Genomic DNA, 12,506 nt, shown 5'->3' on the forward strand with positions numbered 1-12,506 from the left:
GGCTGGGTGCAGTGGCTCACACCTGTAATCCCAGCACTTTGGGAAGCCAAGGCAGGAGGATCGCTTGAGCCCAGAAGTTTGAGACCAGCCCAGGGAACATGGAGAAACCATGTCTCTACTAAAAACAGAAGAAGTAGCCAGGTGTGGTGGTGTGTGCCTGTAGTCCTAGGTACTTGGGAGGCTGAGGTGGGCCGACTGAACACGGGACACGGAGGTTGCAGTGAGCTGAGATCACACCAGGCCACTGCACTCCAACTTGGGCCACGGAATGAGACCCTGTCTCAAAAAAAGTGCTTCAAGGAAGGAATGGTCAACCCTGTCAGAGTACTGAAGGTCAAGGAGGAAGAGGATGAGCTTTCTCAACCTGGACCACATTGCTGATCTTGACATACAGCTTCAGTGGCACAGCAAGCCTTGAGGGTTTTAACAGTTAAAAAAAAAAAAAAAAAAAAAAAAAACAGGAAAAGCTCATCCAGTCAGTCTTTTGAGGAATTCTATTAAAAAGGAACACAGAAATGAAACAGTAACTAGCGACAGTAGTGGTCTGAAAAATAAAATCCTGAGTCATATTAAATATGAGGGTTTTTAAGGTCATCTAGTTGTATTGTATCAGAACAAGCAAGGAAATCCCATAATGTTCTTTCAACTGTTTTTACCTATAAGAAAGTACTTTTGCAACCAAAGACTTTCGGCTAAGATGGCCACAGGACATTTAACTTGTAAGGGCTAGTATGAAGGTACTACAGGTATAATGCACATCATCTAGCCCACCAGGAAGGAAATATGCTTAATAACTTGCCCCAGGCTGTCCCAGGACAAGGATCTCTAGAGAAAAGACAACCTACAGACTAGTTGCTTGCTGTTTTCCAAAACATTTGTTGGATGAAATCACATGACACATGTATCAGGAACATTTTCTAATTATGTATATAAATGGGTATGTGATATGTGTGCTATTTGTGTGCTAATGTCCTAAGTGAAGTTCTGCAGACCATCTGGGTCAAAGTGCATTTTGCATGATCAAAAATGAAGAACCACTGGTTGTCACGGAGACAGGGAAAAAAAAAAGAATGGGGAAAAATGCATGACAGAGTCTTTACTTTTAAATGATTATCGATACACCAAGTAATACATGTAACAAGTTCTTGAATTCTATCATCTAGTAATTTTGATTAAGAGAAACTAAAAGCAGCCCAAACAATTCCGCTAGTATTCACTGTTCTAACCATTAGCAAGAATGGACTACTTTAAGGCTGGCTGCTGCTTCACACAGGTTACAAAGAACTATTTACTACTTTTTCATAGATAAAGCCCCTGACCTTCAAGAAAGTGTTAGGGAAAAAAATTATTTAATCCCTTCCTTTCTTCAAAGAATTGTTATGTGTTTTTTTTTTTTTAAACTAGATCTAAGAAAGAAAAAGTCAACACTGATATACATGTTGCTTGAGCCAAAAGACATAGGGAAAAAAGACAACATATAACCATTAAATTCCTAAGAAATATGAGGTAAAAAGATGAAATCTTTAGATAATTTCTAAGTCTGTACAAAAAAGCTAGATTTGCTACTCTCCAAAAAGTGGAAGGACCTATTATATAATATATGGAAATAATTTAATGCCATTTCGTAAGAATGTAACTAGAGCTGTGCTAAGCTTCATATTCGTGAGGGCATCTAAAATGCCACTCCACAGAACAGGTGCTTCTCTCTTCTATCCATTTATGCGGTAGTTTTCATGGATTTCTGGCCGAATGTCACAGACAAAAGCCAAGAGGTTGTCCAAGACTTCATCCCTGTTCTGCCGGAAGTATGTCTGGAGGATGGTCATCTTCTCCTGGGTCTCCTTCTCCACTTCAGTGCTGCAACTGCCACGGGATCCCAGTGCCTGGAGATGGGGAGTGATGTCACGGAGGGATTATCAGAACAATGCTCTGGTTGGTCAGGTACATTTCGTAAGCTACTTGTTGACTTTTGGAGAAACCCAGGCTCACCAATCAGTATACTCAGAAGCTGGCAATATGACCTCATGGCTGGAGCACATGTGAGGTATTCTCAGAGTTAACGGGAGCCACATCTACCAGAAGTAAACTACACAGCATTTCCACTGCTAGGAAATTATTCCAAAGACATGTATTCGCATCTCTCCTCTAAGAATCTGCTATATAGCCTTAACCAAAGATAGGAATCAACCTAAAAACTCAACTTGCTTCTGTGCAAGAGAACTATTCAGGAATTGCAGTGAACTGTAAAATACAGTTTAAGGAGGGGGAAAAGCAAGATATACAACAGTATCAATGTGGTTAGTATGTTTTTGTACCTGTGGTTTTAAATGTGGGGAGATACAAGGTTTTTAAAAACTCCTAAATAATAATAAACACAAGCCAGTCGTGGTGGTGCATGCCTGTAGTCTCAGCTATTCGAGAGACTGAAGCAGGAGGATCATGACTTGGAGCCCTACCTGAGCAAAACTGCAAGAAGACCCCATCTCCAAACAAGAATAACAAACACAAGGAAGATACAATTTAGGAGGAATATACAAGGAGTTTCACCATTATTGGTTAGTGTTTTAGTTCTTAAGTTCAACAGTGGATTCACCAGTGTGTCACATCTATTCTTGCAAATATAAATATTCTAGAAGAATAAAAAAAGAAACCTGTTAACAGTGACTGGCTCTGAGGAGGACTGCAGGTCTGAGAGAGAGGAAAACTAATTTCTCATTGCTGCCCCCACACTTTTTTTTTTTTTTTTTTTGAGTTGGAGTCTCGCTCTGTCGTCCAGGCTGGAGTGCAGTGGCGCAATCTCCGTTCACTGCAAGCTCCGCCTCCCAGGTTCACGCCATTCTCCTGCCTCAGCCTCCTGAGTAGCTGGGACTACAGGCGCCAGCCACCACGCCCGGCTAATTTTTTTTTCTGTGTTTTTAGTAGAGACAGGGTTTCACCATGTTAGCCAGGATGGTCTCGATCTCCTGACCTCATGATCCATCTGCCTCAGCCTGCCCCTTTTTATTACCTGAATTTTTAGCGTAAACATTTTACCTCTTCAGTTTCTCTCAGCAATTTCACACACACTGACATGAATTTTTCTTTTACTTTCTATGGTCTTCACAATACAGCCAGCTTTTTGTTAACTGCTGTGCCTTCTTTATTAGAACTTAACCTATAACATTCTGGAAGACGTAACTTTTTTGTCTGACCCTTTTTATTCACCTAACCTGTTCTTGCCTCACTATATATACATATATATATATGCTAATAACATCCCTTCATATTTGTATAATATATTAATTTGCAAAGGAGTCTCTCCATTACCTATTCCTCACAACGACCTATAAGGAGGCTATCACTCCATTTTTTTTTCCCAAAGAGATGGGATCTCACTATGTTGCCCAGGATGGCCTCAGACTCCAAGCTCAAGAGATCCTCCTGCAGAGCTGGGACCACAGGTGTGCACCACTGTGCCTGACTTTATCACTCCATTTTCTCTTTTTAAGAGATGGAGTCTCACTCTGTTGCCTAGGCTGGAGTGCAGTGGTACAATCTCGGCTCACTGCAATCTCCACCTCCTGGGCTCAAGCCATCCTCCAACCTGAGCCTCCCAAGTAGCTGGAACTACACGTATACACCACCATGCCCGGCTAATTTCTGTATTTTTTTTGTAGAGTCAGAGTTTCACCATGTTGCCCAGGCAGGTCTTGAACTCCTGGGCTCAAACGATCCACCCACCTTGGCCTCCCAAAATGCTAGCATTACAGGCATGAGCCACTGTGCCCTTAGGGCTCTTCATACTATACTATAACTGTTCATATTACAGGAATCTCCTGGGGCATTTCATTAACAGCTCAGTTGCTAACTCATTCTTTTATGTTCAGAACCCCATTACCTGTTTCTTGAATATAAACCATATGCCAAGCTCCGCTAAGTTGTCTCAAAAACTAAAGAGGTTACAATGGAACACTGCTAGAAAGATTCAGAGCTTGGCTGAGCATGGTAGCTCACACCTCTAATCCCTGCACTTTGGGAGGCTGAGGCAGGTGGATCACCTGAGGTCAGGAGTTCAAGACCAGCCTGGCCAACATGGTGAAACCCTGTCTCTACTAAAAAGACAAAAAAAAAAAAACTGCCGGGTGTGGTGGTGGGCACCTGTAATCCCAGCTACTCGGGAGGCTGAGGCAGGAGAATCACTTGAACCTGGGAGGTGGGGGTTGCAGTGAGCCAAGATCGCGCCATTGCACTCCAGCCTGGGCAACAAGAGTGAAACTGTCTCAAAAAAAAAAAAAAAAAGAAAAGAAAGAAAAAAGGAATCAGAGCTTGTGCTTTACAGTGCAATACCAGTACCATCTCTATAATCAACTACAGCACAGAATGTAAGAATATGAGGGCACATGTCATTGGGACCTCCTAGGCCTGTGCCACGAAAAAGAAAAAAGAATGTAAAAATATGAAGATGGGCCAGGCGTGGTGGCTCATGCCTGTAATCCCAGCATTTTGGGAGGCCAAGGTAGGCAGATCACAAGGTCAGGAGTTCAAGACCAGCCTGGCCAACACAGTGAAACCCCCGTCTCTTCTAAAAATACAAAAATTAGCCGGGCATGGTGGCGCACGCCTGCAGTCTCAGCTACTTGGGAGGCTGAGGCAGGAGAATCATTTGAACCTGGGAGGTGGAGGTCGTAGTGAACCGAGATGACGCCACTGCGCTCCAGCCTGGGTGACAGAGCAAGACTACATCTCGGACAGGAAAAAAAAAAAAAAAGGGGGCGGGGGGCGCTGGGTGCGGTGGCTCACACCTGTCATCCTAGCACTCTGGGAGGCCGGGGCAGGCAGATCACCTGCGGTCGGGAGTTCAAGACAAGCCTGACCAACAAGGAGAAACCCCATCTCTACTAAAAATACAAATTTAGCCGGATGTGGTGGCGCATGCCTGTAATTTCAGCTACTCGGGAGGTTGAGGTGGAAGAATCGCTGGAACCTGGGAGGCAGAGGTTGCGGTGAGCCGAGATCGTGCCACTGCACTCCAGCCTGGGCAACAAGAGCAAAACTCCCCGTCTCAGAAAAAAAAAAAAAAAAAAAAATGAAGATGATGGCTGCCCTGACACAAGGGTATTTCTACATTGTTTTATGAGCAGTCTGACAACTTACAGCACCTATCAGCCCCAGTTCAAGAATCAAAGAAACATGTTAAGTTTTATTTGTATTTGTCTTATTTTTTTGTAGAGACAGGGTCTTGGTTTATTGCCCAGGCTGGTTTTGAACTTGTGGCTTCAAGCAATCCTCCCACCTCAGCCTCCCAAAGTATTGGGATTACAGGTGTGAGTCACTATGCCCAGCCACATTTTAATGGCACTGTAATTGCCAAGAACAAAGATGATCCAGCACTTTGGGAGGTTGAGATGTGAGGATCACTTGAGGCCAGGAGTTCGAGACCAGCCAAGGCAACACAGCAAGACCCTATCTCTACAAAAACAAAAAAAAAATTAGCTGAGCATGATGGATCATGCCTACAGTCCTAGCTACTCAGAAGGCTGGGCAGGGGAGGATCGCTTAAGCCTAGAAGCTCCAGGTTACCGTGAGCTATGATCACACCACTGCACTACAGCCTGAATGATAGAGTGTGACTCTGTCTCTTAAAAAGAAAAAATAAAAAATTGATCAAAATTTTTGCTACTTAATGCAAGGAGGGAGGTATGTGCCTTTACTCACTGGACTTGGGCCTGGAAGTGTGTATGCTGGAAGTACTAGAGGCCACAGTGTAGAACTTGAGAATGATACAAAGCCAAACACAGAGGTGAGAGAAAGTCCTGAGCATATTATTTAAGCTCTTGGGTTTTTAATTATATAGGCCAATACATCCCATTTAGAATCAGTTTTAATTATATTTTGTTACCTGCACCCAAGAGTCCTGATAAGTTTCTTTTCTCTGTGAGGCCCTTATCCATCCTTTCCCCTTTCCACAATTGTCCCTGCCTCCTCTATGCTCTCTGTGATCTGTTTTTCTACTATTATTGTATGCACCATAGTATAGCCTACATCACTGGTAAATGTCTGTACTATATACACTATACTAAAGTGGGGCTCCATTTGATTTATGTTTATGACCGTCACAGCATTTTTCAGTAGTAGCTCTGCATGATTTGCACTGTATTACTGAGTCTCCCTGACCACTGGATGGTAAGCTACACTCCATGAGGGAAGGGACCATGTCTATTCCTGGTCACAACGGATCCCTAGCATCTAGCACAGTACCTGGCGCATGTTAACTGCTTAACAGATACGTGTTAAATGAGTGAATAAATGAAAATTAGGAATCAATATGAATGGAAAAACTGATCATCCTAAAAGACAGATGCCTGAGCAGCCAATAAAACACACAACTACCAAATTTTCAAACTTCGACCAGGATCTCTGAGCTATGCTGGATATTCTGAAAGCCTTGGCGGGACAGGGGATCAGAAACTAAAGCAGTAACAAAAACAAATGGTGCCCCACCGCAGCTTCCTTGGCCTTGAATTCTTTCTCCCTCTGCAGGCGGTACTGTTCAATTTCAGCCTGAGCTTCTTCTTTGGCCTGCTTCAGCCTCCGGTTCTTTCCTGTTTTCAAAGGAGAGAGCTATATCAGGAAGTGATTAAAAGTAGAAAAGCAAGCAGAGACAAGATGGTATATTATAACAATAAGCCAAGAATAAATTATGACACAGTCCGAAGAGATGTGCATGGGAAAGAGGGAATTCAGAGCTAACAAACAGTACAGGTTCCTCCCTCCTATAGGCTGTACTTAACTAGGAAGTGACAAGACAAAAATGAATACCTTCTACAACTACAGCCCATTAAAAAGATGGAAAAAAATTGTAGAATGTGTCAGAATATTCTCTCAATCTCAACTATTAAGAACCAACATAAAATGAGTAACATTAACCATCTAGGGAACTCTTCTCCAGAAGTAAACCCCTTAAGTATGCTGCTGATTAAAGCTGCAACCCTACTTAGATGCTTAGCAAGAAGGCTAATAAGCTCGCAAGGGACAGCAACATATAATGTAACTAATGAACCAACTATATAATGTAACACTGGAAACTAAAAGCAGTCCCTGTCACAAGGAAGTAAGGACAGTGGTGACTGAGAAGGAATGCTGAATGAGGAGCACTGGACAGTAAGACTGCACAAGTGGCTGAGAGAAGAGGAGACACAGGTATTTTGGTTTCTAGAAGTGAGTGGCTTAACATACAGCTGGAAAAAATCTCTAGGTTTGGTCAGAGTCTACATGAAAACAGACCACAAGGACAGCCAACATATAATCTCTGCTTTGAGTCTCTGCTCACCAATAAAAAAAAAAAAGAGGGGTTCTAGACCATCAACCTATTTATTTGAGAGCAAAAGACATCCTGCATCTAAAATTAAGCTTTGTTATACAACACTGTACATCATTGTATACCAACTGTCTAGAGCCCATGCGAATGAGTGAAAATGAACTTAACCTTCCACCTCCTGATTCAGAACAGAACTTTGGACCTGTAATGAAATGACCCCATGACATCAACATTCCCTGACGCTAGTCTGAAACAATTAACAGGTCTCTCTCTAAGCACTCCAAGAACTATTTCTGCAAGTCCACATTCACTCCAGTATTATTTCTGGCCTACTACTGTCTGCTTCGGCCACCTGTACCCCAATCCTTCACATGCTATCTTCCCATCAGCTATAATGGGCTGTATTTCAAAGCCAAAGATACTTTTGAAACCAACAATCTATAAATAACACGCATGGCCTGAACATTATGCAGTAGCTCCGCATGATTTCACAAGACATCACCTCCCAACTCCCATGGCTCCCTGCATTTATAACTCAGGATAATACCATTTACTGCCTTTGGCAAACATCTTCAACATTCAATTTTGACAGGGGCCTCTAAAAATCAAAAATATTTAAACAGAAAATCATATTTCTCTTAAATCTTGTTTTTCTTGGGCCTTACATATGGGAGCCAGTGTTTTGTTTCACTCCAATGAAATATGCCATTAACACAAACTTTTTTAAAATTTTAAGGTCCATGCCGGGCACGCTGGCTCACGCCTGTAATCCCAGCACTTTGAGAGGCCAAGGTGAGCGGATCACAAGGTCAGGAGTTCGAGACCAACCTGGCCACTATGGTGAAACCCCGTCTCTACTAAAAACACAAAAACTAGCCAGGCATGGTGGCAGGCACCTGTAGTCCCAGCTACTCGGGCGGCTGAGGCAGAAGAATCGCTTGAACCTGGGAGGCAGAGGTTGTAGTGAGCCGAGATCACGCCACTGCCCTCCAGCCTGGGGGCGACAGAGCGAGAATCCATCTCAAAAAAATAAATAAACAAAATATATAAAATAAAATAAAAAATAATAAAAAAAAATTTAAGGTCCAACTCAATGATTTCATTAAAAAAACTGGATGGGATCATTTTATATACTGCCTCTTCCCAACTCTTAACTGGGCAAATCAACCATAATTATAAATCAAGAAAGGCAAATTTTCAAACTGCAGTTCTTCTGAATACCTCTCTGTTCCTAACTATTAACAATTCTGAGACAGGCAAGGCGCAGTGGCTCATATCTGTAATCCCAGCACTTTGGGAGGCCGAGAGTTTGAGAAGAACCCGGCCAACATAGTAAAACCCTGTCTCTACTAAAAATACAAAAATTTATTTTTTATTTATGTATTAATTTATATGTTTTTGTATTTTTAGTAGAGATGGGCATGGTGGTAGGCACCTGTAATCCCAGCTACTTGGGAGCCTGAGGCACAAAATCTCGAACTCTGGAGGTGGAGGATGCAGTGAGCCAAGATGGTGCCACTGCACTCTAGCCTGAGTGACAGAGTGAGACTCTGTCTCAAAAAAAAAAAAAATCTGAGAAGTATGTAAGCCATAAACTAATACTTTGGTTTTTTTGTTTTTTTTTTTTTTGAGACGGCGTCTCCCTCTGTCCCCAAGGCTGGAGTGCTGTGGGACAGATCTCCGCTCACTGCAACCTCTGCCTCCTGGGTTCAAGCGTTTCTCCTGTCTCAGCCTCCCAAGTAGCTGGGACTACAGGCGCACACCACCACGCCCAGCTAACTTTTGTATTTTTAGTAGACACGGAGTTTCTCCATATTGCCCAGGCTGGTCTAAAACTCTTGATCTCAGGTGATCCACCCACCTCAGCCTCCCAAAGTGCTGGGATTACAGGCGTGAGCCACCACGCCCAGCCAAATTAATACTTTTTAAAACCAATTCACAGCTACCTGACATATACAAAACCCTGCACCAGGCTTGACAGGATAAAGGTATAAAACATAAATCCTACCTGGCTAGGGCACTCAGAATTATTCTTACCATATTCCAAGCATTTTTTCCTGCACTTCCCCAATCTATTCTCCTATCCCTCCCGACAGATACAACTTCTGTTACTGATGAGCCATCAGAACACAAACTGTGAGAAGTCATTCTGGAAATACTCTATCAAGGGCATGACTGGAAATATTCTGGGAAGAACAAAGAACTTTCCAGTCACCGGAGCAAGAACAAAAGGCTTCTTCTCATTCCCAACACCCTCAAAGAAAGCTTTCCAAGTACCACACAACCCCTAACTGCACAAGTAGAGGAGACATGCTTGAAATCTAGTTGAATGTCAGATAGAATAACTCCTATACTAGGAGAAACACCAAGGAATTACTAAGATCAGTATCTTCGCCTTGCATGGAAAAAGAGGCTTCTGAGTCCCAACTATGTTGCTTCCCAGGGTATGGATAAATCATTTCTCTCTGAGCCTCATTTTTACTATCTGTAAAATAGGGATAGAAGCATCTTTCTCACCAGACGGGAAACTGGATACATAAAGTTAAATGAGACATAGTTTCTGTTCTCCAGAAGCTTAGTCTAGTGACTGAGCCATATAAACAAACAGGTTATTGCACGGCAGTGGCAGAAATCAGCACTTGGGAGGGACTCCAAGCCTAGTCCGGGGGACAAGCATGAGTCAGGAAAGGCTTCCCGGGAAGAAGTGTTTCCTAAATGTTGAGGTCTGATGGAAGACTAAGGGTCAGAGAACAAAGGGGAGGAGAATTGGAAAAGGCTTCTCACGTCAGAAGAAACAGCGTGTGCAAAAACCTGCAGGTGAAAGAAATCATGGTGCTTCTGAGGGACCACAACGATTCAGTATAGCTCGAGGAAAGCACCAGGCCTGACCCACAAGAGCCTCCCCAACTTCATTAAGGAATTTGAGCTTTCTTCTGCAGGCACTAAACGTTTGACTACAAAGGCGGTAGGGAAATCATATCTGCACTTATTTATTTATTTTGTTCCTTACCAGCAGGAAGTCACATATTTGCATTTTAGAAGGATGACTGATTGCAGAGAGGAGAATGGATTGACTGGAGGGGACCAGAACGGGTTCTTCCACTCCCCAGTCTAGATTAAACTCACCTGTTAAATTCTTTAGCAACCTTACATTTCTCCACTCCAGCCCTCATCTCTCCTGCAATTAATTAACTGACCCAATACCTGCTTCCTTCACTGCGACACTGAATGCCACGTTAGGGGAGACAACTGATGCACTGGGCACTGCGCTTGCCACATATTAGAAACACACACACACACACTGCGCTTGCCACACATTAGACAGAAACACACACACACACACACACACACTGCGCTTGCCACATATTAGACAGAAACACACACACACACGCCAACGATTTAGACAACTACAGTACCTTTAGAGAAACTGGTGTCCTGGACTAAGACGCTGGTAGTAGACATGGGGGAAAAAGTGAAAGATACGCAAGCCTTGGCGACTGACTAAACGAGGGAGGGAGAAGAGGCAAGCAGGACTCCAGGTTTCTAGACCAAGCAACTGTGTGGATGCTGGCTCCCTTCACCGAGACTGACCATCCCAGAGCGGTTAAGTGGGAGAGGGGAAGAACAAAGAGCTCCGTTTGGAGAGCCCATTTCACATGCCTCCAGGCCCCAAGGACGGTAACCCATTATTGTTTCCACGCCCAATTTACCATCTCACATCGTGGCTTCCAGGCGATCCGCAAGCCTTCCAGAGCCTCAGCTCCTCAAAGCTTCGAAACACACAACCTTCCGCGACTACACCCACGCCCGCACCCCGCCGTTTTTCGGGCCTAATCTACCCACCACCTGCGGCCCAGCGGTCTTTCTTCGACTCGCGCCACGCCGGGCAGCCCCACCCTGAAACTCACTTTTGCGGGCCTCGGACACCTTCTCGGCTGCCCGCTTCTCGGCCTGCAGCAGCTGCTGAATCCCCTGAGACTGACTAGCCATGGCGGCAGCGATTCTGAGAGCAAGGCAAGCGGCCTAAGGCACCTCGAAGGCCCCTTGGGTCAGCTGACACAGCCGCCCACAATCTGCGCTTGCTCCTTGCGCCTGCGCTTCGCCCCCCTTGTCACGTGACCGCGCAGCGTAGCATCAGCTGACCGCTCTTGAACTTCTGTGATTCGGCAGAAATGGGGCGGGGCGGGGCTGAGGAGAAAGGAGCGGAGCTCCTCGACTGCGCCTGTGCAGTCTACTGCGCAGTACTCCCCTCTACTCCTCTGTCCGCTCCCTGGCCTCTTTTAATGGCTACCCTGTCGCTGGTTCACTCCGTAGCCGCCCTGCCACGTATAGTGTCTGTTTGCAGTATGCTCACATTAACGTCAAGAGAGGAGGGGCCAAGTCAAATCACTTTCCTCCTACTCTCCACACTGCTGTACTCCCTCCCTTTCTGGGACTTTCTTTGGCACTCAAAATTTTATCAGGGGGTAGTTTAGGAAGATTCTTGCCAGTTCCGGGGATAGAGTCTTGGGTTGCCAGTTAGGAGACTCGGGATCAAGTCTGCCGCTAACCTGTGTGATTTTGGACAGGTCGCTATCCTTTTCTGAACCCGAGTTCAGGAATGGACTGGACTGTTTCCCATAAATATTTGATGAAAGCCTGCCGTGATCCTAGTCCACTGTTGATACTGAGGACATAGCAGAGAGCAGGGCAAACAAGGTCCCGGCGGAGCTCACAGTTTATGGACACAGACAGGTTAATTAAAATAAATAGACAATTACAAACTGTGATAAAGTCATGAAGGAAAAATGCAGGGTGCCGTAAGAAGGAACCTTTAGTAAGGGGAGAGGAATATGGAGGTGTCTCCGAATGCTGTAGCAAGGAAGTGGTGTTTAAGATCTGAAGGCCAGGCGCAGTGGCTCACGAGCCTGTAATCCCAGCACTTTGAGAGGCCGAGGCGGGTGGATCACTTCAGGTGAGGAGTTCGAGACCAGCCTGGCCGATGTGGTGAAACCCCATCTTTACTAAAAATACAAAAATTAGCCGGGCGTGGTGGCGCGCGCCTGTAATCGCAGCTACTCAGTAGGCTGAGGCACGAGAATCGCTTGAACCCGGGAGGCGGAGGCTGCAGTGAGCCGAGATCGTGACGCTGCACTGCAGCCAGGGCAACAGAGCAAGACTGTCTCAAAAAAATTAAAATTAAAAAATTAAAATAGGCCAGTCGCGGTGG

The 12,506-nt window shown here is 44.6% G+C and overlaps 1 protein-coding gene across 1 annotated transcript; it reads right to left on the bottom strand.

Annotated features, from left to right (window-relative positions):
- Window positions 1-1,081: 1,081 nt before the first annotated feature.
- ATP6V1G1 (ATPase H+ transporting V1 subunit G1) lies at window positions 1,082-11,601 on the bottom strand. The gene is made up of 3 exons (XM_003312250.6): window positions 11,206-11,601; window positions 6,481-6,581; window positions 1,082-1,883 (listed from the first exon to the last, which is right to left on the bottom strand). Exons 1-3 carry the CDS (start codon window positions 11,285-11,287, stop codon window positions 1,710-1,712), a joined length of 357 nt encoding a protein of 118 aa, XP_003312298.1. The 5' UTR covers window positions 11,288-11,601; the 3' UTR covers window positions 1,082-1,709.
- Between the last annotated feature and the right edge of the window lie 905 nt (window positions 11,602-12,506).

Source organism: Pan troglodytes, chromosome 11 (genome assembly GCF_028858775.2).
Source record: "Pan troglodytes isolate AG18354 chromosome 11, NHGRI_mPanTro3-v2.0_pri, whole genome shotgun sequence".
Classification (NCBI taxonomy): domain Eukaryota; kingdom Metazoa; phylum Chordata; class Mammalia; order Primates; family Hominidae; genus Pan; species Pan troglodytes.

Bases quoted from the DNA above. Each gene is read 5' to 3' on its own strand.
- ATP6V1G1 (XM_003312250.6), bottom strand. From the start codon at position 11,287: ATGGCTAGTCAGTCTCAGGGGATTCAGCAGCTGCTGCAGGCCGAGAAG. The intron at 6,582-11,205 runs GTGAGTTTCAGG...CTTTGAAAACAG, and splicing joins GGTGTCCGAGGCCCGCAAAA to GAAAGAACCGGAGGCTGAAG. The intron at 1,884-6,480 runs GTGGGGCACCAT...CCCCATCTCCAG, and splicing joins TCAAGGCCAAGGAAGCTGCG to GCACTGGGATCCCGTGGCAG.